Source organism: Vulpes vulpes, chromosome 5 (assembly GCF_048418805.1).
Source record: "Vulpes vulpes isolate BD-2025 chromosome 5, VulVul3, whole genome shotgun sequence".
Taxonomy (NCBI): Eukaryota; Metazoa; Chordata; class Mammalia; order Carnivora; family Canidae; genus Vulpes; species Vulpes vulpes.
Window position 1 is genome coordinate 76,154,240 of NC_132784.1, and position 26,887 is coordinate 76,181,126.

Sequence of the window (26,887 nt, forward strand, 5' to 3'; positions counted from 1 at the left end):
AGTCACTTAACATTTTCTGCCTACATAATCATGTCATCTTAACATAAATCTATTTTGAAAAATTGCTTCTTCCTTTCCAATCTGCATGTCTTTACTTCTTTTTCTCATCTTACTGCAGTGACTAGAATGTAAGGGTCAATGCAGAAAAGAAATGATGGGTGGACACCGTTGATTTGTTCCAATCCTAAAAAAAAAGAATTTACTACTAAATAATATAATACTTGTAGGTTTTATAGATATGCTTCTTATCAAGCTGAACAATTCTTTTCTTCATTTGTTAAGATCTTCTTTTTCAGATTTTATTTATTTATTTGAGAGACAGAGTAAGAGAGAGAGCATGAGAGTGGGGTGAGGGGTGGAGGGAGAAGCGGGCTTCCCTGCTGAGCAGGAAGCCCAATGCAGGACTCAATCTCAGGACCCTGGGATCATGACCTAAGCCAAAGACAGACATTTAAATGACTGAGCCACCCAGGTGCCCCTGTTAAAGTCTTTTTTTAATCATAAAAATCAATTGAAATTTATCCAATGGTGTTTATATCAACTTGAAATGACCTTTTAATTCTTCATTCTGTTAACTTAGTGAATTTTTAAAGCAACATTGATGGATTTGGTTGACTGGTATTTTGTTTAAGATCTTTGAGAATGAGTTCATAACGGATGTTTGTCATTTTTTTCTTGTAATATGAATTTGGCATCTAGGCAATACCAACCTCATATATGAATTGTCTAGTATTGTCTCCATTTTCTGAAAGACTTTCTGTAGAACATGTATTATTTTATTTCTGGAACCCATACAATGCTTTTAAATTTTAGGATAAACTTTCCATTTGACAAAAAGGGCTATTGATATCTTTGTAGAGGTTGCATGAAATCTGTGGATCACTTGAGGAATATTGCCATCTTATTTTAGTATAGTCTTCTAAGCCACGAATATGAACTGTGTTTCTATTCAATTAGGTCTTCTTTAAATTCCCTGAAAAGTATTTTGTGGTTTTTCACATGAAAGTCTTTCATTCTTCCATTGCAAAATTATTTATAAAATCTAAGGTATGAAAATAACCTTACTGTCCATCAATGGAGAATGGATAAAGAAAATGTTCATTTACCATTCTGAAAATGCTGGGACCCTTAAGTATTATGCTAAATCTATTCTGTTTATGTTCCATAAGTAGAACGACAAAGGCTGCATGACATGTTGCACATCTGTGTACAACATGGTTTACTGAATATTTGAAACCGACTCTTGGGTCTGATGCTCAGAAAAAAAAAAAAAAGATGCCTTTCCAAATATAACTGTTCATTAACAATGCACCTTGTCACCCAAAAGCTCTGATGGAGATATTCAAAGAGATTCACATTTTCATGCTAATGTAACATCTGTTATATTATATGGGAAGGAGTAGTTTTGATTTTGAAATCTTATTATTTAAGAAATACATTTTGTAAGGCTATAACTGCTATAGATGGTGATTCCTTGATGGATCTGGGAAAAGTAAACTGAAACCTTCTGAAAAAGATCCACCATTCTAGATGCCATTAAGAACATTTGTAATTCATGGGAAGAGATCAAAATACTGACATTAATAAGAGTTGGAAAGTAGTTGGTTTTAACTCTCATGAATGACTTTGAGGGGTTGCAGACTTCTGTGGAGGAGGTAATTGCAGATGCGGTGGAAATAGCAAGAGAACCAGAATCTGAAGTGGAGGATGAGGATGTGACTGAATTGCTGCAATCTCATAATCAAATTTCAACATGTGAGGAGTTGCTTTTTTATGGGGGAGGAAAGATAGTGGTTCTTGGGATGGAATCTACTCCTGGTGATGATGCTGTGAAGATTGTTGAAATGACAACAAAAGATTTAGAAGAGTGCATAAAATTGTAGGTAGAGCAAGAGCAGGGTTTGAGAGGATTGACTCCAGTGTTCAGAGAAGGTCGACTGTGTGTAAAATGCTACCAAACAGTATCTCATGCTACTGAGAACTCATTTGTGAAAGGAAAATTCAATCAATTCAGCAAAACTCATGGAGAGAGAGAGAGGCAGAGACACAGGCAGAGGGAGAACCAGGCTTTCTGCCTGCTGCAGGACTCAATCCCAGGACCCCAAGATCATGACTTGAGTCAAAGGCAGACACTCAACCACTGAGCCACCAGGTGGCCATACAGATCGGACTTTGGTCTCACTGTGCTGCATTACAGTGTTGAATAGAATGGTGATAGAAATGAGCATTTTGTCTCATTCTTGGTGTTAAAGAGAATGTATCTAACTTCATCCCTCTAAAATAACATTTTATGTAGGATTTTTAAGAAATATTATTTTTAGTATTAGGCAAGTTCCTTTGTATTAATATATTTTTGAGTTTTAATGGCCCCCATTAAAGTTTTGATGGCCCCCTTATTCATGGCCCCCACAACATTTTTATGATGAACTTGTAAGTTTATCACATGCTGTTTCTGCATCTATTGAAATATTTACTTGGTTTTTCACTTTAATTTCCAGCTTGATGACATATTTTTCAAGTTTCTAATAGTAAACTATTAAAGAATATCTGGGATAAAACTTGGTAATGGAACATTGACTTTTTTATAAAGTTAATTTAATGTATTATTAAGATTTTTATAGTCAACCTCAGAAGGAAAAGGATCAAAGATTAATTGTATTTCCTTGTAACCATAGCCTTGCAAAATGAATTAATGATAGTTTCATTTTTACTCATTTATGAAAAACTGTAAGAGAGTGGAATAATATATTTTGAAAAACTATGGTAAAATCTTATAAATCCATTTGAGACTGGTATTTCTTTTACAGAATTATTTTTGTTTAATTCTAGTTTTACTAGTTATAGACTAGTTATCTTCTGTAATTCTTCTCCGGTTAGTTTTGTTTTAATTTTTTTGTAGAAACATGTTTTTCTGTTTATCCTTGAAAATTATTGGCATTTGGTTGTTGATAATGTTTTATACTTCTCCTCCCCATTTTTACCAATAATTATGTTTTTCTTCACTAAATACTATATCTTTTTCCTTTATATTGATCCATATTATTATAACTTCAACTATTTTGAAAGGTTTTTCAAAGATTCAATATCAAAATTTATTATTTCTTTTGTATTTTTCTTTTTTATTTTTCACTTTGATTTGCCTATGTTTTCTTCATATTACTTTTTGATGGGCTCCTGTCTTCTAATGATATATTCTTTTTCAGATTTTCTTTTTTCTAATTTTCTAAAATATTAAAATATTAAAAATATCTAATTTTCTAATATTTTCTAAAATATTAAAGTTATAATTTTCCTCAAAAGTAACACTATTACTATATCCTATAAACTTTGACAGGCAGTATGTTCCTTATATTTCAAGTATAGGTAGATTTTTAAATTTCCAGTGTAATTTACTTCTTAACAAACTAGATAATTTGCAAAGTATAGTTTTAATTTCCAATATTGTGCTTGTCTGCGTACTTATGTTCATATTTACCTATATCTACTTATGCCTTTATTGTACTCAGAGTTTTGTATAATGTCACATCTTTAAATATGATGAAGCTTTTAAAGATAATCTAATATAATTATTATATGTATATCCCATCTGTGCATACAAAATAATTAATTTTATGTATATTCCATCTATGTATCCTTGTTAGATGTATAGTTATATATTATATATATTATATAATATATATGATGTATATATCCATATACTTTTAAGTTCTATTGTTCAGATCTTTTATACCCTCTATACTTACTGCCTTCCTTATGCATCAATAATTGAAAGAGGAAGGTTGAAATCTTCCAATGTGAAGGTACATTCATATTTTTCTTCATATGTATTATCTAAACTTATGTATTTGAGGGCTAGATTATTAAGTGCATCCATGAGAAAGGGTCATGCAGCAAGAAGACAGAACCAAATGCCATAATTTGAAGATAGTATTGGAAGAGGTTATATGCAAGATGTGGATAGTTGTAGGAAAATCACAAGGACTATACAATGTCCTGGGCTAGTGGAATTGAGTACAGTTGAATACAGTAGGTGCACAAAAGTGGCAAGCAGAAGTACAAATGACCAATGAATAAAAAAATATAAAGTAAAATTAGACTTACATGGATCTAGTATGAACCCATATGGATTGCTGCTATGAACAAAAGACTACAATTCACTCAACTGGATTTCCTCAAACAATGCAAAAGAAAAACAAAACTAAAATAAGGAAAATAACTAATTGTGCATCGTGGCATTTTCCAAATTCTAACTGATACCCTACTATTAGACGATACCTAGTAACACAAAACAATGTATAGGATTTCAAAGTTTCCAATGGATGTAACTATTGAGAATAATTTCAAAATCTTCATGCTAATGGCAATGCCTCTATGTCAATGGGTAAGATATTAATAATCTTCTATAACTATTTGTATATTTAACTCAGATGATGTGAACAATTAAAAATTTATATGTACATATATATCTCCAGTCTTTGAGGAAATTATTCTAGAAGAGGAGAGAGAGCAAAAGATATCCACATTACATCAGTACTATAACATTACAAAAATATTGAATCATTTAGGCAATAACCCTCCAGAGACAAATCAAGGGGTGCCTGAGTGTCTCAGTTGGTTAAGCATCCAACTCTTGATTTCAGCTTAGGTCATGATCTCTGGGTCCTGGGATTCAGTCCACCTTGTGCTCCATGGTCAGTGGGGAGTCTGCTTCTGGATTGTCTTTCTCTCTCTTTCTCCTTCTGATCCTCCCCTTGCTCTCTTCCTCAAATAAATAAATCTTAAAAAAAAAAGAAATATATCAAGTAAGACTCAAGACCATCTATATGACCGCTCTACTAATACAGGCTTTATTTTTCAAATTATAATCACAAACACATTGGCTACTATAAGTTACCTGTGGGAGGTTCCCCCCTCAGGACCCCTTCATGCTTTAATTCGTGGTATTCCCAACAATGTTTTCCTGAAAGCTCCTTTGGATGCAAGATTCACAGGAGAGTCAGAGGTGCATCACATCTGTTTGCTGTTGCATGGTACAGACAAGAAAGTAAAAAGAAATTCCTGAAAGATTACTTTGACATATATATTATTTATAATATATATAAGATACAGAGAAAATAATTGTAATGTCCATAAATCTTCATTTTATAAAAATTTGATCTGATAATTTAAATTTTTAAATTCTTCTGTAATAATTTTGTTGGTGGTTATTTTTAAGATAGTACATTCAGTAAAATCTTGAGTGCAATTGATGAGGGTTTTAAGCCGTTATTTGTATTTTGAGGATAGTATCTAGGTGTAAAAAAAAATAGGCACTTACAAATCATATGGCTGAAATCAATGGTTTAGAGGTAGACCTCCCTCTTAGTCCTTGTGCAATCTTGGACTCAAGTTTCCTTATTTGCAAAACAAGGACAAAAATACAGTAGTCCCCTTTACTCATGGTTCATGTTCCATGGGGTCAGTTCCCTGCTGTCAAGCATGGTTCAGAAGCAAATGATCCTCATTTGATGTCTTGTAAGGTCAAGAATAGCTAACACTCCCTCGCAATGCCTACCTCATTTACCTCACTTCATCCCATCATGTAGGCATTTTATCATCTCATATCATCACAAGAAGAAAGGTGAGTACAATAAAGGTGAGTACAGTATGATATTTTGGGAGAGAGGGGGAGAGACAAAGAATAGGGAAAGGGAAAGAGAAATATACAGAGGGATATTTTATGGAATTTTTTTCCCCAGAAGATTCAGGAGAAACTTTATAGGAGCTGCTTTGAAGGATCTTTTTCTATATTGATCTACATTTTCAAAACTGATTTTTAAGCATTGTAGGTTGATCAGCACTGGACCTTATGTTAAGAGATGATGAGGTTTGCACCACTGTTAAGGACACACTGTAAACCAAGAGTTGCATTTCCTACGGTTTTGATTTTTTTAATTTTTGTTCTATGATTTTAATGAAAAGCTACCCTGGGATTTATATATGTCCTCTAACTGATCATATTCTTCTGTGTAAACAAACGTTAGGCTTGGATATTCTCCATTTATATATAAAGAAGTACTTTGCTAAGCTCTATGTTGAACCTAGAACAAACTTATTCCAACGTCAATGTTTTTTTCCTTATCATAATATAAAATCTTCATCCTATCCCCTCTGGCAGAATACAAAATACACAGTTAAAACCAATTAATTGATGAAGAAAATTCTGATATCTATTTTTTATACAACTGTTTTTCCTCTCCAAATATTTTTGGGAGTACTCTTCTGTGGCCATGACAAGTAAGAATCATAAGACCCTCTATTGTATATTCTTAAATGGTCTCCATTTTGCTCTTGGCACAAGGCAAATGGATCCAGTATTTTTACTTCCACTTACCAACTGAAGAAGAATCAGAAGGAATGAATGCTCAGTGCTAACAAGTAAAAGGTGACAAGACATAGGTTCCTAGATGCTCACTTTCATGATCATTAGACCAGACACTGTCCACTACACCATACTGTTCTCCTGCTTGTACCATTAAAATAATTCATTCACATTGAGAGCCTTCTAGGCAAATCATGTTTTTGTTGAGGGCAGACGTTTGGTTATGGGTAAAATGTGATGGTTCAACATATTCACTACAGAGACACAATAGAAACTTAGGTTACCTGAAATGATAAAGAACATATGACATTTTTAATAGTACTTTTTATGTTTTTGGAGTATTTTTGTTTTTTTAAAGAGATTTTATTTATTTATTTTTATTAGAGACAGAGAGAGAGAAAAAGCGAGAGAGGAAGAGACATAAGCTGAGAGATAAGCAGACTCCATGCAGGGAGCCCAATGCAGGACTGGATCCTGAGACCATGGATCCTCAGGACCATGCCCTGAGCCAAAGACAGATGCTCAACCGCTGAGCCATCCAGGCGTCCCTTTGGAGTATTTTTGCACCAAAAAATATGCATGTCGCAGAGGAATTATTATACTCAATCTTTTAAATCGTTTTGGCTTAAGGCTATTATCATATTTCAGATAATGTTTAATGACAGCATACTTTATGGGGAGAATTTTTATACACATTTTGCATGCACAAACTCACTATAACCCCAGGGTTACTATTCTGATACTCCTTTTTCATATGAGTTAACAAAAATGGGTGGGTTCAGATAATAATAACTATTCATTAAAATATTAAGCAGTAACCTAAGATATGAACTGTATCTGATGCCAAGTTCTATTCTCTTTAGAGCTATGCTACATTATCCACTGACCAAATGGTCACATGGCACCATTTTGCAGATTAGAAACAGATGGCCTTTTCTTATGCCGCAACCTATTTATTTCTGATAACAAAATTTCTCAGTTATTCTGTAAGACTGAATCAAATTATCAAATGAGGGGGAGGGGCAAGATGGCGGAGGAGTAGGGTCTCCAAGTCACTTGTCCTCAACAAATTACCTAGAAAACCATCCAATCATCCTGAAAATCTACGAATTCGGCCTGAGATTTAAAGAGAGACCAGCTGGAACGCTCCAGTGAGAAGAGTTCGCGCTTCTATCAAGGTAGGAAGACGGGGAAAAAGAAATAAAGGAACAAAAGGCCTCCAAGGGGGAGGGGCCCCGCGAGGAGCCGGGCTGAGGCCGGGGCGAGTGTCCCCAGGACAGGAGAGCCCCGACCCGGAGGAGCAGGAGCTGCACCAACCTTCCCCGCGGAAAGGCCTCCCGGGGAATTGGAGCAGGATCCCCAGAAAGGCGGGGATGCCCTCGGGCTCCCAGGGACAGTAACAGAGGAACTGCGCCCCGGAGAGTGCGCCGAGCTCCCTAAGGGCTGCAGCGCCCGGCGGGACCCGGAGCAGCTCGGGGGGCTCGGGCGGCGGCTCCGCGGAGGGGGCTGCGCGGCTCCGGGAACAGCTCGGAGGGGCTCGGGCGGCGGCTCCGCGGAGGGGGCTACGCGGCTCCGGGAACAGCTCAGCGGCGGCGGCTCGGGCAGAGGAAGAAGCTCCGCGGAGGGGGCAGCGCGGCTCCGATAACAGCTCGGAGGGGCTCGGGCGGCGGCTCCGCGGAGGGGGCTGCACCGCCAGGAGCGCAAATCCAACAGCGCAGGCCCCGGAGCACAGGGCGCCGGGACACAGCCCAGGATCCGGCCTCCCCCGGGACAGGCAGAGGCCGGGAGGGCCCAGGACAGCAAGGGCGCTCCTGCCTGGAGCTGAGCAGATCAGCGGCCCCGCCCCGGAGCCCCCAGGCCCTGCAGACGGAGAGCCCCGGAGCTACTGCGGGAGCTGACTCCAGGGTCCCAGAGCTGCCCCGGCCACTGTGGCTTCCTCCCGGGGCCTCACGGGGTGAACAACCCCCACTGAGCCCTGCACCAGGCATGGGCAGAGCAGCTCCCCCAAGTGCTCACACCTGAGAATCAGCACAGCAGGCCCCTCCCCCAGAAGACCAGCGACACGGACCAGTTCCAAGGGAAGTCAAGGGACTTAAAGTACACAGAATCGGAAGATACTCCCCCGTGGTTTTTTTTTGTTTTTTGTTTTTTTGTTTTTGTTTTTTTTTGTTCTGTTTTGTGCTTTTTTTTCTTTCTTCTTGATTTCTGATTGCTTCCCCCACCCCCCCTTTTTTTTTCTTTTTTCTCCTTTCTTTCTTTTTCTTTCTTTTTCTTCTCTTTTTCCCCTATTTTTTCTTCTTTCTCTTTTTTCTTTTTCTCTTTTATTTCCTTCTCTCTCTTTTTCTCCTTTTCCCAATACAACTTGTTTTTGGCCACTCTGCACTGAGCAAAATGACTAGAAGGAAAACCTCACCTCACAAAAAAGAATCAGAAACAGCCCACTCTCCCACAGAGTTACAAAATATGGATTACAATTCAATGTCAGAAAGCCAATTCAGAAGCACTATTTTACAGCTACTGGTGGCTCTAGAAAAAACCATAAAGGACTCAAGAGACTTCATGACTGCAGAATTTAGATCCAATCAGGCAGAAATTAAAAATCAATTAAATGAGATGCAATCCAAACTAGAAGTCCTAACGACGAGGCTTGACGAGGTGGAAGAACGAGTGAGTGACATAGAAGACAAGTTGATGGCAAAGAGGGAAACTGAGGAAAAAAGAGACAGGCAATTAAAAGACCATGAGGATAGATTAAGGGAAATAAATGATAGCCTGAGGAAGAAAAACCTACGTTTAATTGGGGTTCCTGAGGGCGCCGAAAGGGACAGAGGGCCAGAATATGTATTTGAACAAATCCTAGCTGAAAACTTTCCTAATCTGGGAAGGGAAACAGGCATTCAGATCCAGGAAATAGAGAGATCCCCCCCTAAAATCAACAAAAACCGTTCAACACCTCGACATTTAATAGTGAAGCTTGCAAATTCCAAAGATAAGGAGAAGATCCTTAAAGCAGCAGGAGAAAAAAAGTCCCTGACTTTTATGGGGAGGAATATTAGGGTAACAGCAGACCTCTCCACAGAGACCTGGCAGGCCAGAAAGGGCTGGCAGGATATATTCAGGGTCCTAAATGAAAAGAACATGCAACCAAGAATACTTTACCCAGCAAGGCTTTCATTCAAAATGGAAGGAGAGATAAAGAGCTTCCAAGACAGGCAGGAACTGAAAGAATATGTAACCTCCAAACCAGCTCTGCAAGAAATTTTAAGGCGGACTCTTAAAATTCCCCTTTAAGAAGAAGTTCAGTGGAACAATCCACAAAAACAAGGACTGAATAGACATGATGACACTAAACTCATATCTATCAATAGTAACTCTGAATGTGAACGGGCTTAATGACCCCATCAAAAGGCGCAGGGTTTCAGACTGGATAAAAAAGCAGGACCCATCTATTTGCTGTCTACAAGAGACTCATTTTAGACAGAAGGACACCTACAACCTGAAAATAAAAGGTTGGAGAACCATTTACCATTCAAATGGTCCTCAAAAGAAAGCAGGGGTTGCCATCCTTATATCAGATAAATTAAAATTTACCCCGAAGACTATAGTGAGAGATGAAGAGGGACACTATCTCATACTCAAAGGATCTATCCAACAAGAGGACTTAACACTCCTCAATATATATGCCCCGAATGTGGGAGCTGCCAAATATTTAAACCAATTAATAACCAAACTGAAGAAATACCTTGATAATAATACACTTATACTTGGTGACTTCAATCTAGCTCTTTCTACCCTGGATAGGTCTTCTAAGCACAACATCTCCAAAGAAACGAGAGCTTTAAATGATACACTGGACCAGATGGATTTCACAGATATCTACAGAACTTTACATCCAAACTCAACTGAATACACATTCTTCTCAAGTGCACATGGAACTTTCTCCAGAATAGACCACATACTGGGTCACAAATCGGGTCTGAACCGATACCAAAAGATCGGGATAGTCCCCTGTATATTCTCAGACCATAATGCCTTGAAATTAGAACTTAATCACAACAAGAAGTATGGAAGGACCACAAACACGTGGAGGTTAAGGACCATCCTGCTAAAAGATGAAAAGGTCAACCAGGAAATTAAGGAAGAATTAAAAAGATTCATGGAAACTAATGAGAATGAAGATACAACCGTTCAAAATCTTTGGGATGCAGCAAAAGCAGTCCTGAGGGGGAAATACATCGCAATACAAGCATCCATTCAAAAACTGGAAAGATCTCAAATTCAAAAGCTCACCTTACACATAAAGGAACTAGAGAAAAAGCAACAAATAGACCCCACCCCCAGCAGAAGAAGACAGTTAATTAAAATTCGAGCAGAACTCAATGATATCGAGACCAAAAGAACTGTGGAACAGATCAACAGAACCAGGAGTTGGTTCTTTGAAAGAATTAATAAGATAGATAAACCATTAGCCAACCTTATTAAAAAGAAGAGAGAGAAGACTCAAATTAATAAAATCATGAATGAGAAAGGGGACATCACTACCAACACCAAGGAAATACAAACGATTTTAAAAACATATTATGAACAGCTGTACGCCAATAAATTAGGAAATCTAGAAGAAATGGACGCATTCCTGGAAAGCCACAAACTACCAAAACTGGAGCAGGAAGAAATAGAAAACCTGAACAGGCCAATAACCAGGGAGGAAATTGAAGCAGTCATCAAAAACCTCCCAAGACACAAGAGTCCAGGGCCAGATGGCTTCCCAGGGGAATTCTATCAAACGTTTAAAGAAGAAATCATACCTATTCTACTAAAGCTGTTTGGAAAGATAGAAAGAGATGGAGTACTTCCAAATTCATTCTACGAGGCCAGCATCACCTTAATTCCGAAACCAGACAAAGACCCCACCAAAAAGGAGAATTACAGACCAATATCCCTGATGAACATGGATGCAAAAATTCTCAACAAGATACTAGCCAATAGGATCCAACAACACATTAAGAAAATTATTCACCATGACCAAGTAGGATTTATCCCTGGGACACAAGGCTGGTTCAACACTCGTAAAACCATCAATGTGATTCATCATATCAGCAAGAGAAAAACCAAGAACCATATGATACTCTCATTAGATGCAGAGAAAGCATTTGACAAAATACAGCATCCATTCCTGATCAAAACCCTTCAGAGTGTTGGGATAGAGGGAACTTTCCTCGACATCTTAAAAGCCATCTACGAAAAGCCCACAGCAAATATCATTCTCAATGGGGAAGCACTGGGAGCCTTTCCCCTAAGATCAGGAACAAGACAGGGATGTCCACTCTCACCACTGCTGTTCAACATAGTTCTGGAAGTCCTCGCCTCAGCAATCAGACAACAAAAAGACATTAAAGGCATTCAAATTGGCAAGAAGAAGTCAAACTCTCCCTCTTCGCCGATGACATGATACTCTACATAGAAAACCCAAAAGCCTCCACCCCAAGATTGCTAGAACTCATACAGCAATTTGGTAGCGTGGCAGGATACAAAATCAATGCCCAGAAATCAATGGCATTTCTATACACTAACAATGAGTCTGAAGAAAGAGAAATTAAGGAGTCCATCCCATTTACAATTGCACCCAAAAGCATAAGATACCTAGGAATAAACCTAACCAAAGAGGTAAAAGATCTATACCCTAAAAACTATAGAATACTTCTGAAAGAAATTGAGGAAGACACAAAGAGATGGAAAAATATTCCATGCTCATGGATTGGCAGAATTAATATTGTAAAAATGTCAATGTTACCCAGGGCAATTTATACGTTTAATGCAATCCCTATCAAAATACCATGGACTTTCTTCAGAGAGTTAGAACAAATTATTTTAAGATTTGTGTGGAATCAGAAAAGACCCCGAATAGCCAGGGGAATTTTAAAAAAGAAAACCATAGCTGGGGGCATCACAATGCCAGATTTCAGGTTGTACTACAAAGCTGTGGTCATCAAGACAGTGTGGTACTGGCACAAAAACAGACACATAGATCAATGGAACAGAATAGAGAACCCAGAAGTGGACCCTGAAATGTACGGTCATCTAATATTCGATAAAGGAGGAAAGATTATCCACTGGAAGAAAGACAGTCTCATCAATAAATGGTGCTGGGAAAATTGGACATCCACATGCAGAAGAATGAAACTGGACCACTCTCTTTCACCATACACAAAGATAAACTCAAAATGGATGAGAGATCTAAATGTGAGACAAGATTCCATCAAAATCATAGAAGAGAACACAGGCCACACCCTTTTTGAACTCGGCCACAGTAACTTCTTGCAAGATACACCCACAAAGGCAAAAGAAACAAAAGCAAAAATGAACTATTGGGACTTCATCAAGATAAGAAGCTTTTGCACAGCAAAGGATACAGTCAACAAAACTAAAAGACAACCTACAGAATGGGAGAAGATATTTGCAAATGACATATCAGATAAAGGGCTAGTTTCCAAAATCTATAAAGAACTTATTAAACTCAACACCAAAGAAACAAACAATCCAATCATGAAATGGGCAAAAGACATTAAGAGAAATCTCACAGAGGAAGACATGGACATGGCCAACATGCACATGAGAAAATGCTCTGCATCACTTGCCATCAGGGAAATACAAATCAAAACCACAATGAGATACCACCTCACACCAGTGAGAATGGGGAAAATTAACAAGGCAGGAAACCACAAATGTTGGAGAGGATGCGGAGAAAAGGGAACCCTCTTACACTGTTGGTGGGAATGTGAACTGGTGCAGCCACTCTGGAAAACTGTGTGGAGGTTCCTCAAAGAGTTAAAAATAGACCTGCCCTACGACCCAGCAATTGCACTGTTGGGGATTTACCCCAAAGATTCAGATGCAATGAAACGTCGGGACACCTGCACCCCGATGTTTCTATCAGCAATGGCCACAATAGCCAAACTGTGGAAGGAGCCTCGGTGTCCATCGAAAGATGAATGGATAAAGAAGATGTGGTTTATGTATACAATGGAATATTACTCAGCAATTAGAAACGACAAATACCCACCATTTGCTTCAACGTGGATGGAACTGGAGGGTATTATGCTGAGTGAAATAAGTCAATCGGAGAAGGACAAACAGTGTATGTTCTCATTCATTTGGGGAATATGAATAATAGTGAAAGGGAATATAAAGGAAGGGAAAAGAAATGTTGGGAAATATCAGGAAGGGAGACAGAACATAAAGACTCCTAACTCGGGGAAACGAACTAGGGGTGGTGGAAGGGGAGGAGGGCGGGTGTTGGAGGGGAATGGGTGACGGGCACTGAGGTGGACACTTGACGGGATGAGCACTGGGTGTTTTTCTGTATGTTGGTAAATTAAACACCAATAAAAGTTAATTAAAAAAAAAATAAAAAAAAATAAAAAAAAAATTATCAAATGAAATGTTGATCACTTAACATTTTAATTATAAAAGAGATCCAAAGTCATTATTATGCAGTGATTTTAATACAACATTTACATAACTTCTGTTCATGGTAAGTATAATTTTAGTAATAGTTGCTGTATGGCCTTTTATTCTGTACAAATGATCATTATATTTAACGTTTATCTGGGTTTTTAAAAATTATTTTCTTTTTATTTAAATTCAATTAGAACACATATAGCTCATCATTTCAAATACAGTTTTCAATAATTTATCGGTTTTTAATGGCTTTATTGGCATAGAATCTACACATATCATAGAATTCAATTATTTAAAATATATAATTTAATGGTATACAATTTAAAGTATGAAATAATCAACACTGTCTAATTTTACAATGCCTTTGCCCCCCCAACAAGAAATTGCATAGCCATTTGTAGTGACTGATTCCTCTCCATCACCATCAACAGCAGTCCTAGACAAATACGATCTACTTTCTTTTATTTTTCTTATTTTTTTCTGAGAGTGAGAGGACATATGTGTGTGCTGGCGGGTGGCGAGGTGCAGAGGGAGAGAGATTCTTAAGCAGACTCCGTGCTTAGCTCCGTATTGTCTACTCTATAACTTTATGTAAGTTGAAATACAGCATTTACTCATCATGCACGGTCTCTTTGTTCTGAACTTTATCATACTGACGTGTGTATCATTAGTCCATTACTTAGCTGAAGATTATTCTGTCCATCTTGACAACTTCTGCCTTTCAAGTGTAGTGTATTTGCATTTAATGTAGTTGTTAAATATTTTGGTATAAGTTCATCTTTTTGTAGTTTACTTTTTTCCCTTTATAACCTATTTTATTTCTTTTCTATATTCTTTTGAGTGAATTTAGATGATTTTTGTCTAATAGTCAATCGTATCTTTTTAATATCTTTTGAAATAATAGACTTTTTTTAAAGACAGTTTCAGGTTTACAGGAAAATTGAGAGAAGCTATGGAGATTTTCTTCATCTCCTCTGATTTATAAATAGGCAAAGGGACTGAATAGACATTTTTGCAAAGGCATACAGATACATCAAAAGGAGCTCAGCATCACTCATCACCACAAAAAGGCAAATCAAAATCATGAGATATCATTTCACATCTGTTAGGATGACTATTATTGGGAAGATAAAAGATCAGTAATGTTGGTGAGCATGTAGAATAAAGGGATCTCATCATGCCATTGATGCGTATGTAAATTACTACAGTCATTAGAGAAAATTGCATAGAGGTCCCTCAGAAAATTAAAGCTAGAACTACTGCCCACCAATCCTACTGTTGGGTATATATCCAAAGGACCTGAAATCATGATTGTGAAGGGCTATCTGCATTCCTAGGTTCAATGCATCATTATTTACAATAGCCATGGTGTGAACACAACCTCATCCTTGGCTGATGAATCAATATAGAAAATGCGAGATATATATGATTCAGACTTTAAAAAGAAGAGAGTTCTGCCATTTGCAATAACATAAAGAGCTGGGAGACTTTATGTTAAGTGAAATACTGCCTGATCTCACTTACAGGTTGAAATGTTATAGTTCACTTCACAGAAGCAGAGAGTAGAATAGTGGTTACCAGGCGCCAGGGATGGAAAAATGAAGAGAAGTTGGCCCACAGGTTATAAGGTTTCAATTATGTAGAATGAATAAATTCTAGAGATCTAATATATAGCATGGTCACTATAGTTAACAACGCCATAATGCATACTTGAAATTACAAAAAGGATAGATCTTAAATAAAATCTTACACACACACACACACACAAAAGCACAATGGTAATTATATAGAGAAAAATAGAATGCTACTTAGTTAGATTGTGGTGATGTTTTCACATTATATGTATATCAAAATAACATTTTACAACTGAAATATATATATTTTTGTATGTCAATATGCCATCTTTGGAATACTAATGCAGTCACTAAGCTTCATAATATCCCAGAAAGCAAAAAGTAGTGAGAACAGTGAAAACGTGATATTTTAATGAACTTGTTTTAAAATAATCCCTGACAGGAAGAAAATATTGGTATTGACAAGGTTTTCCAGGTAAATAATGAAAAGAAAAATTAAACATGGATTATTGTAACAGTTACTAGCATGTGGTACCTTTGAATACACTGAAATCAAGGAGTTTATTTATTTATTTATTTCAAAATGGATATTTAAATTCCATTTAGTTAGCACTCAATGTAATAAAAGTTCCAGGTGTACAATTTAGTAATTCAACACTTACATCAATACTCAGCTCATAAAAAAAAAAAAAAATACTCAGCTCATCACAAAAGTGTATCCCTATTTCCCATCATCTATTTAACCCATCCTCTTGCCCACCTCCCTTCTGGCAACCAGCAGTTTATTCTCTATATTTAAGAGTCTAGTTCTTCATTTGACCCCTCTCTCCTTTTTTCCCAGATAGTTATTTGTTTTGTTTCTAAATTCCACATAAGTGAAATCATATTTCTATGAGTTGCTTCACTTAGCGTAATACTATCTAGCTCTTTCCTTGTCATTGCAAATGACTATTGCAGGTAATGCTTCTATAAACATCTGGGTTCACATATCCCATTGATTTAGTATTTGTGTATCCACAGAAATCAATTAATTTTTAAAATTCATGATATTACACCTGGCATGCCCATATTCAAGGCATGGCTTTTAATCCTTCTAGTTACCGTGAGCATCAATATTCTATTGGCAATTCTAACTTGTGAATAGACACTATTTATTCAGAAAGGACAAACAGGAAAGAAAATGGCTTCCTTTTTTTTAAGATTTTATTTTATTTATTCATGAGATACAGAGAGAGAGAGAGAGAGAGAGAGAGAGAGAGAGAGAGAAGGAGAAGCAGGCTTTATGCAGGGAGCCTGACTTGGGACTTGATGCTCCTGGGTCTGCAGGATCAGTCCCTGGGGTGAAGGCGGCATTAAACCGCTGAGCCACCAGGGCTGCCCAAGACAGTGGCTACCTACTGCTAAAGTAGGTTCTCTCTAACTTAATTAAATAGAAACAAGCCAAATGAGCTTTTATGAATGTTTCTGGTACTTCCTTTTAATCCATCAATAGAACCCAAATCTAAATGAAATAATATGCATTATTCCCCTCCTTTTATCTATCTATCTTCTATCAATTTATTTATTTATTTTTATTGGAAATCGCTTTACCAACATACAGTGTAACACCCAGTGCTCATTCCGTCCAGTGCCCCCACTCAATACCCGTCACTCAGTCCTCCCATCCTCCCACCCACCTCCCCTTCAACTACCCATTGTTCGTTTCCCAGAGTTAGGAGTCTCTCATGTTCTCTCTCCCTCTCTGATATTTCCCACTTATTTTCTCTCCTTTCCCCTTTTCACAATTTTTTATATTCCCCAAATGAATGAGACCATATAATGCTTGTCCTTCTGCAACTGACTTACTTCCCTCAGCATAATACCCTCCAGTTCCATCCACGTTGAAGGAAATGGTGGGTTTTCATCATTTCTAATGGCTGAGTAGTATTCCATTGTATACATAGACCACAACTTCTTTATCCATTCATCCTTCCATGGACACCGAGGCTCCTTCCAAAGTTTGGCTATTGTGGACATTGCTGCTTTAAACATTGGGGTCAGGTGTTCTAGCATTTCACTGCATCTGTGAATGGGGTTGACTCCTTAATTTCTCTTTCTTCAGTCTCATTGTTAGTATGTAGAAATGCCACTGATTTCTGGGCATTGATTTTGTATCCCGCCACACTGCCAAATTTTGTCTGAGTTCTAGCAATCTTGGGATGGAATCTTTTGGGTTTTCTATGTACAGTACCATATCTGTGAAGAGGGAGAGTTTGACCCATTCTCTGCCAATTTGAATGACTTTTCTTTCTTTTTGTTGCCTGATTGCTGAGGCTAGGACTTCTAGTATTATGTGAATAGCAGTGGAGAGAGTGGACATCCCTGTCTTGTTCCCGATCTTAGGTGAAAGGCACTCAGTGTTTCTCCATTGAGAATGGTATTTGCTGTGGGTTTTTTGTAGATGGCTTTTAAGATGCTGAGGAATGTTCCCTCTATCCCTACACTCTGAAGAGTTTTGATGAGGAATGGATAATGTATTTTTTCAAATGCTTTCTCTGTATCATTTGAGAGGATCATAGGATTCTTTATTCATCTTGTTGATATAACCTATCACGTTGATTATTTTCCTAGTGTGGAACCAACCTTGCATCTGGGGATAAATCCCACTTGGTCATGGTGAATAATCTTCTTAAAGTGCAGTTAGATCCTATTGGCCAGTATCTTGTTGAGAAATTTTACATCTGTGTTCATCAGGGATATTGGTCTATAATTCTCTTTCTTTGGTAGGGTCTTTGTCTGATTTTGGAATTAAGGTGATGCTGGCCTCATAGAATGAGTTTGGAAGTACTCCATGTCTTTGTATCTTTTGGAACAGCTTTAGTAGAATAGGTATTGTTTCTTCCTTAAATGTTTGATAGAATTCCCCTGGGAAGCCTTCTGGCCCTGGACTTTTGTGTCTTGTGAGGTTTTTGATGACTGCTTCCATTTCCTCCCTGGTTATTGACCTGTTCAGGTTTCCTATTCTTCCTGTTCCAGTTTTGGTAATTTGTGGTTTTCCAGAAATGCATTTATTTCTTCTAGATTGCCTAATTTATTGATGTAGAGCTGCTCATAATACATTTTTAAAATCGTTTCTGTTTCCTTGGTATTGGTTTTGATCTCTCCTTTTTCAATCATGATTTTATTAATTAGAGTCTTTTCTCTGGTTAATAAGGCTGGCTAATGGTTTATCTATCTTATTAATTCTTTCAAAGAACCAACTCCTGGTTTTGCTGATCTGTTTTATAATTCTTCTGATCTCTATTTCATTGAGTTCTTCTCAAATCTTTATTAACTCTGTTGTTCTGCTTGGTGTAGGTTTTATTTGCTGTTCTTTCTCCAGTTCCTTTAGGTGTTTGGTTAGCTTGTGTGTTTGAGTTTTTTCTAATTTTTTGAGGGATGCTTGAGTTTCAGTGTGTTTCCCTCTTAGGACTGCTTTTGCTGTATCCCAAAGATTTTGAATGGTGGGATCTTCATTTTCATTAGTTTCCATGAATCTTTTAAATTCTTCTCTAATTACCTGGTTGACCCATTCATCTTTCAGCAGGATGCTCTTTAACTTTCAGGTGTTTGAGTTTCTTCCAAATTTCTTCTGGCAATTGGGTTCTAGTTTCAACACATCATGGTCTGAAAATATGCAGGGGACGATCCCAATATTTGGTATTGCTTGAGACCTGATTTGTGACCCATTATGTAGTGTATACTGGAGAAAGTTCCATGTGCACTTGAGAAGAATGTGTATTCATTTGCTTTCAGATGGAAAGTTCTGTATATATCTGTGAAATCCATCTGGTCCAGTATACCATTTTAAGATCTTGTTTCTTTGGTGATGTTGTGGTTAGACTATCTGTCATTTGTGGAAAGTGCCATGTTGAAGTATCCTACTATTAGTGTATTATCTTCTAAGTATGTCTTTACTTTAGTTATTAATTGATTGCTTTACTTGGTAGCTCCCACATTAGGAGCATAAATATTCATGATTGTTAGGCCCTCTTGTTGGATAGAGCTCCCCCTTTTTTTTGGATAGGGCCTTTAAGTATGATATAGTGTCCCTCTTCATCTCTTACTCCAGTCATTGGGATAAACTTTAATTTATCTGATATGATTATTTTTACCTCAGCTTTCTTTTGAAGACAATTTGAACGTTAAATGTTTCTCCAACCTTTCCTTTTTCACCTATTGGTGTCCCTCGGTCTAAAATGAGTCTCTTTTAGACAGCAAATAAATGGGTCTTGCTTTTTTATCCAGTCTGAAACCCTGCGTCTTTGTCATAGGATCATTTAGCCCTTTCACATTGAGAGTTACTATATAAGGATATGAATTTAGTGTCATCACAATACCTATTCAGTCCCTGTTTTTGTGGATTATTTCTTTGTGTCCTCTTTCTTTTACAGGGTCCCCCTTCCTCTTTCTTGCAGAGCTGAAATAGGTTTGGTGGTCACATATTCTTTCAATTTCTGCCTACCTTGGAAGCTCTGTATCTCTCCTTCTTTTCTGAATGAGAGCCTTGCTGGATAAAGTATTCTTGGCTGCAGGTTCTTCTCATTTAGGACCCCGAATATATCCTGCCAGCCCTTTCTGGCCTGCCAGGTCTCTGTAGAGAGGTCTTCAGTTAATCTTTCCCCCATATAAGTTAGGGATCTCTTCTCTCTTGCTTCTTTAAAGATTTTCTCTTTATCTTTGGAATTTCAAGGTTTCACGATTAAATGTTGAGGTGTGGAACGGTTTTTATTGATTTTATGGGGGGACCTCTCTATCTCCTGGATCTGAATGCCTGCTTCCCTCCCCAAGTTAGGGAAGTTCTCAGCTATGATTAGTTCAAATTCTTTTCTGGCCCTCTGTCCCTCTTGGCACTCTCTGGAACCCCAATTATATGTAGATTTTTCCTTCTGGAGCTATCATTTATTTCCCTTAACCTTTCCTGATGGTCTTTTGTTTTTCTCTTTTGTCCCCAGCTTCTTTCCTTGCCATCAACTTGTCTTCTATGTCACGCACTTTTCTTCCACCTCATTAACCCTGATTGTTATGACCTCCAGTTTAGATTGCATCTCATTTAATTGATTTCTAATTTCAGCCTGATTAGATCTAAATTCTGCAGTCATGAAGTCTCTTGAATCCTTTATGCTTTTTTCCAGAGTGACCAGTAGCTTTATAATTGTGCTTCTGAAATGGCTTTCTGACATTGAATTGTAACCCAAATTCTGTAACCCTGTGGCAGAGAGAACAGTTTCTGATTTTTTTCTTTGGTGGGAATTTCTTCCTTTTTGTCATTTTGCTCAGTGCAGAATGGCTGTACGAATGGGCTGAGCCAAGAGTATCAACTACAACCTAAGTTAATTTCATCCTAGATGATTCTGCCGAGGTCAGAGACTCGAAATTGAGAACATAGATCAGAATGAAATAAAACAAAAGGAACACTAAAATGACAAGCAATTTTTTTAAAAAAAATAGTAAAAAATAAAAGGCCAAGGATCCCAAAGAAAAAGAAGAAAAAAGAAGACAAAAGAGCAAACGTAAAGAGGAAAAATAAAAGAAAAAAAAAAGGAGAGGAGTAAGGGAGAGGGGGACTGGGAGATATTGGTGGTGACGAAGGTGTAGTGGAGGGAGAATGTAGTCTACCTGAAGGGTCCTAGAGGGTGATCCTCTTGTTTCTGTGTATATTAAGTTCTGTATGTTAGAATCTACTCAGTCCCAAATTTATATAAACAGGAAATACTTGTATAAAGCCCCAAAACTGACCACCAAAGCATAAATGAGATAAAGGAAGGGGGCAGAATGGGAATGAGGAATCTCACAGAATGATCCAGCATGGTATACCACTTGGTTCTGGGTGTATTCTGGTCATGTTTTAGAAGGTAATAACTTCCACCATTATAGAACAAAATGAGGCAGAGAAAACAAAAAAAACAAAACAAAACAAAAAAACATACCTTGTGTATCTCCCAAAATTAAGTTGAGTATGTTGAAAGGAATCTAGAAGTGGAAAATATATCTAAGACCTATGAAAATGGTCTTAATGGTTTAAATATGAAAGTCAAAAAGGAAGAAACTTAAAAATGGTAAAATATTGTAGCTAAGGTCGGAAAAGTGAAAAAAAATAGGAAATTTACAGTCTGACATAAAAACGAGTTGTACTGGAAAAAGGAAAAAAGGAAAAAGGAAAAAGGAAAAAACAAAAGGAACTGCCGTCTAGTTCTATATACTGTAAATCCCTTGACTTCCCCTGGAGCTTTCCAGCCTGCTGGGTCAAGAACTTGCTCTTCCCCTGTCCTTCCAACTGGTCTTCTGGGGGACCAGAAGAGGGGAGGGGCCTGCTGTGCTGATTCTCAGGTGGGTACATCTAGGGGAGCTTCCCCCCCACTGGGTTCCAGGCTCAGTGAGAGCTGTTTATCCTGCAATGCCCCTTTTCCCTGGCAGCTGCACTCTGTACCAGGCACAGAGTGACACCAGGAAGAACAACCACACTGATGGGGGCCAGCTCTCCAACCCTGGAGTCAGCTCCCGCAGTAACCACCACAGCTCCCAGTCCGCAAGGGCCTGGATGATCCGGGGGTTGGGGGGTGCTGACCTGCACAGCTCCAGGTCCAACCACGGCATGAACTTCCTGGCTGTCCTGGACCTTCCCGGCCTCAGGAGTGCAGGATCCTGTACTGTGCCCCCTGGTGCCCTGGGATCCCGGGCCTGTGCTGCTGGAATCGCGCTCCTGGGGTCGCGGCACCCGAAGGCAGCAGGGTGCAGCCCCCTCCACAGGGAGCCGCCTCCTGACCTACTGGCTTCTCCCCGAGGTCCCCCCGGCGCCCTCCAGCCCTTTGCCGCACTTGGCCCGGGGTGTGTGGCACGCTGTCCCCTGGGGCACACCTCCTCTGTTAGTGACCCCGGGGACCTGAGGGCTCCATTGCCCCTCCTTCGATCCTGCCGGAGTTCCCTGCTAAGCGCCTTTCCATCCGGGAAGAATCCGGTGCAGAATTTTAAATTTCCCCCTTCTCCGAGGCTGGGATTTCCTGCCCCCGAGGCTCCCTCTTCCGCCTTAGCCCCGCTCCTCGTGGGGCCCCTCCCCCACTGGATTCTTTTTTACTTTTTTCCACCCTCCTACGTTGTTAGAAGCCAAAACCTTTCTATCTGTAGGGTACAGGCTGTTCTCTCTTTAAAATCTCAGGTCAGATTTGTAGGTTTTCAGGATAGTTTGAAAGTTATCTTTGGAAGTTGGTGGGGACAGGTGAATTGAGGCCCCTGCTTCTCAGCCATATTGCCCATTTTTTCCCCCATCAAACTAGGTTTTACCTTTCTGTACTTCAATCTCAGAAAAAATGTTGTATCTATGGTGTATTTTAATTTCTTATTTAGTCTTGCCAGCCTAGATTATTTTGCCTCCTTCCTTCTTTGTCTTACAGAATTCTCTGGTATAGCACTTATATACCAATCACACAGATTAGCTGGATATCTCAATATCTTTGTAATAAAACACTAAAAATCCCATACATAATGCATCAATTATGTTAATAGCCAAAAGAAACAATAAGAAAAATATGTATATATATATATATAAAGAATTTATATATATTATACATTTATATCTAAGGTATGTGTGTGGGTGTATACATATATATACATATATATGTATACAGCCACACACACACACCCACACACACATCTTTAGGCCTTTGGTTCTCATGTGTGGAACTTTTTAAAGATAAACTAATGGGGGATCCCTGGGTGGCTCAGTGGTTTAGTGCCTGCCTTTGGCCCAGGGCATGATCCTGGAGTCCCAGGATCAAGTCCCACATCAGGCTCCCTGCATAGAGCCTGCTTCTCTCTCTACCTGTGTCTTTGTCTCTCTTTCTCTTTCTGTGTCTCTCATGAATAAATAAATAAAATCTTAAAAAAAATAAAAAATAAAGACAAACTAATGATATAATGTAAGGAATTTCTAACACAAAAAATAGTTTCATTGCTCTGAATGTGTTGAAAAGACAGTAGGATACCTTATTTGAAACATGCTTTAGAGGTAATTACAAGTCATAAAATATTTTTTTTATGGATGATCATTTTTTGAACAGTTGTGATTGTATAAATATCTTTTTTATTAATATACCAAAGTGTAGACAGAGTTTTGAGCAGTATTTCACAATCAGCAACATCAGAAGTGAGCTCTCCATAAAAGAAAGAACCAGGCTGGCAATATAAGGGAAGCTACTAGTTTAAGGGCAGAAGTACCGTAAAAAGTAAGGAAATCTGGTGTGATATATTAGAGTGTGTTGGGTAAATCAGGATACACAGTATCATATTTGATATCTGTACAGATTAAGTAATCAACCAAAGTCCTCAATTCATCTTCTGCTTTCTGAGGTAATCTTGATATGCCATAGCTTTCTCATGGCATTTTTCACTTCTGCATTCCTCAGTGTGTAGATGAGTGGGTTGAGAAAAGGTGTCCCAATAGTATAAAATACAGCCACCATCTTGTCCATGGGGAAAGTGGTTCGGGGGCGTGTATAAATGAATATACAGGGACCAAAGAATATGATTACTACAATGATGTGAGAAGTGCAAGTAGAGAGAGCTTTTTTCCTCCCTTCAGCACTGTGGTTTCGCAGGGAATGCAAGATGACAATGTAGGAGATCATCAGAATCACAAAACTGCTTGAGGCAATGGCCCCGCTATTAGACACCAACAGTAGGTTGATCACAAAAGTGTCCACGCAAGCAAGTTTCAGCAAGGGCTGCAAATCACAGCAGTAATGATCAATCAAATTGGGTCCACAGAAGGGCAATCTCAAAGCCAGGATAATCTGGGTAGTAGAATGGATAAAAGATCCAATCCATGCCAGAACAATTAGGATGGTGCAGACCCGCCGTCTCATGATGGCTGGGTAATGTAAGGGCTTACAGATGGCCACATACCGGTCAAAGGCCATGAGGATAAGGACTAAAACCTCCATGCAGCCAAAGAAATGCAGTGCAAAGACTTGAGTCATGCACTCATTGTAAGTTATGATATTTTTTGCAGAGAGTGAATCCACAATTAGTCTGGGGGCTGTGGAAGTTGAAAAGCAGAAATCAGCAAGGGACAAATAAAATAAGAAATAGTACATGGGGCTCCCAAGTGTCCGGCTGGACTTGATGGTCACAATAATAAGGAAATTCCCAACCACAGTTCCCAAATAAAAAATGAAAAATATTACAAATACCATTTTCTTTTTCATAGGATCCTGGGTCAATCCTAACAGTATGAACTCAGTAGTACTGTTATTTTGCTGCATTATTTCAGGCAAAGGGGAGAAAATGCAGGTTAGAAATAATTAATCTGCAAGGAAACATCCTGTGAAATGAATACTCTGTATTTTGGAGGTTTAATCCATATGTTTGATCATTGAAGTACCACTACCAGTGTATAATCCCCATCATTCATTTGTTTTCTTCTGAATAATGTGGAAACCACAACATTCACTAGCAATTTATTATCTTGGTTGCTTATGAAACAAGAAATATATCAATAACTATAGAGACCTGATTATTTAGGCATAATAAACATTAATTTAGAAGATTCAGTAAGAGAAGGCATCTTTTTGAGCTGAATGTCTTCTTTTAGTTTCTAGCTAGGACCTATTTGGATACAAGTCTACAAGATGAGGAAAATTCATCATGATTTATATAATGCACTTTCATACTATTTCAACATAGTAGTTTAGTTACAAATTATCTTACAGTAAATATTCTGAACATTCAAGGAATGATGTAGAAACATTTGATAGTGTTTTCCTTAATGAAACCTAAAAGAGGGAAAGAGAGAGAGAGGACAAGACATAAACAATCAATATTTTAGCAGTGAATATTCAGTCAATTGGTCAGTCCATTGTGAAACGTATTTTTTGATCTGTTACTATCTTGACTGAGTTTAATTCACTGTTACTAATTCTTAATAATTTCTGTATTTTTACAGTTTTAAATTCAGTTTCTTTTTTTGTGTATTTTTTTTATTGGAGTTCAATTTGCCAACATATAGTGTAACACCCAGCGCTCATCCCGTCAAGTGCCCTCCTCAGTGCCTATCATAAAACATTTTACTTTTTGTTTTAATTAAAACAATTATTACTTTTTCTGAGAGATCACTGACAGAAAAAGAGAGAGAGTAAACATGACTGCAGTGGAGGGAGGAGCAGAGGAATGAAGTATAGCCTTTTTGCTGAGCAGGGAGTTTGATACAGTGTTCGATTCCTGACTCTAAGATCATATCTGAAGCATAAACAGATGTTTAACCAAGAGAGCCACTTGGAACCCCTAAAACCTTGTATCTTTAAATTTATACATTAATGTATTAAATTATTAGATATGCTAGTAATTTATATACATACATATCAATGTATATGTATATGTATTCATTTATTTACATGTTGCATTTTTGGAATAGAAGTTAGGAGGATGAACTTCTCCATAATATATTTCATTTGAGAGTTCAAAATATGCCATAGTCATGCTGCATTAAAAATAAAGCTTTAAAAACCTAATCCTTGTAGATTGTTTATTAATCTCCTTGGCATATTACAAGTTCATACAAACTGTCTTCTGACATGGGCTGCGGGAAAAGCAAGATTCCCAGGGCCACATGAAGGTTTAAGTGTTTGAGAAGGTGGGTGAGTCAGCTGTAGAGCCAATTCTGGACTCAGGGACTTTACCACCTCATGCCCCAACAACACTGCCATTCACTACAGGTTCCACTGTAGTTTCAAGAGATGACAAATACGTTCTTTGTCCAAATCCAGCAAAGAAGAATGAAATCTTGTTCATGGTATCTAACAATTAAGTATTATAAAAGGATTATCTATCTATCGTTCTATCAGTCCACCTATTGATCTATCATCTATATACCCATCTACCTATCTACCTGATAGAATTATAGTTCGAGACATTTGTATAGTTCACATAATAATAAAAGAGTGGCATACATGAAAGAAGCAAAATAAAGAAAGTGATTTTTATTTGTTCACTGTTGATTTTAAGCATCTAGAAAGAAGTACATATTTAATAATAAGTATTCATAAAATGAATGAAAATTTTAGGAGAATTTACTCGATACAATCCAATACTCTTCGGTCCTATTAAATACTCAGTTACCACTGAAAAAGGCTCCTACTCCTTCCAAAGTAAAATCATCACCTCCGTGGAGTATTTTCTGGGACACTCAAATAGGTATTATTTCTATGTGATTATCTCTCCACCAGGAGCTGATGTCCATTTCTTTTATTCCAACTCTTCACCTTAGATTGTAAAACAATTCTAGAAAATTCTCTAAACCTTCTATCTTTCCACAAATTTAACACGTAAAAACGTGTTAGGTGTACACTATAACATTGATCAGATAAATTTTCTCTGAGTATTAAATACAAGTAAGTTAATCCCCAACACAAATCTTACCAGTTTTGATAAGAGCTTATCCAAAGGTTAGGATGTTCAGTCATCCTCTTTTCTTCTCAAGAAA

General features: G+C 37.9%; 1 protein-coding gene across 1 annotated transcript; it reads right to left on the minus strand.

Annotated features, from left to right (window-relative positions):
* Nucleotides 1-23,738: 23,738 nt before the first annotated feature.
* Nucleotides 23,739-24,671, minus strand: LOC140598916 (olfactory receptor 4C11-like). The gene has a single exon (XM_072757354.1). It carries the CDS (start codon nt 24,669-24,671, stop codon nt 23,739-23,741), a length of 933 nt encoding a protein of 310 aa, XP_072613455.1.
* Nucleotides 24,672-26,887: the final 2,216 nt, after the last annotated feature.

Coding starts and splice junctions, on each gene's coding strand:
- LOC140598916 (XM_072757354.1), bottom strand. CDS start 24,671: ATGCAGCAAAATAACAGTACTACTGAGTTCATACTGTTAGGATTGACC.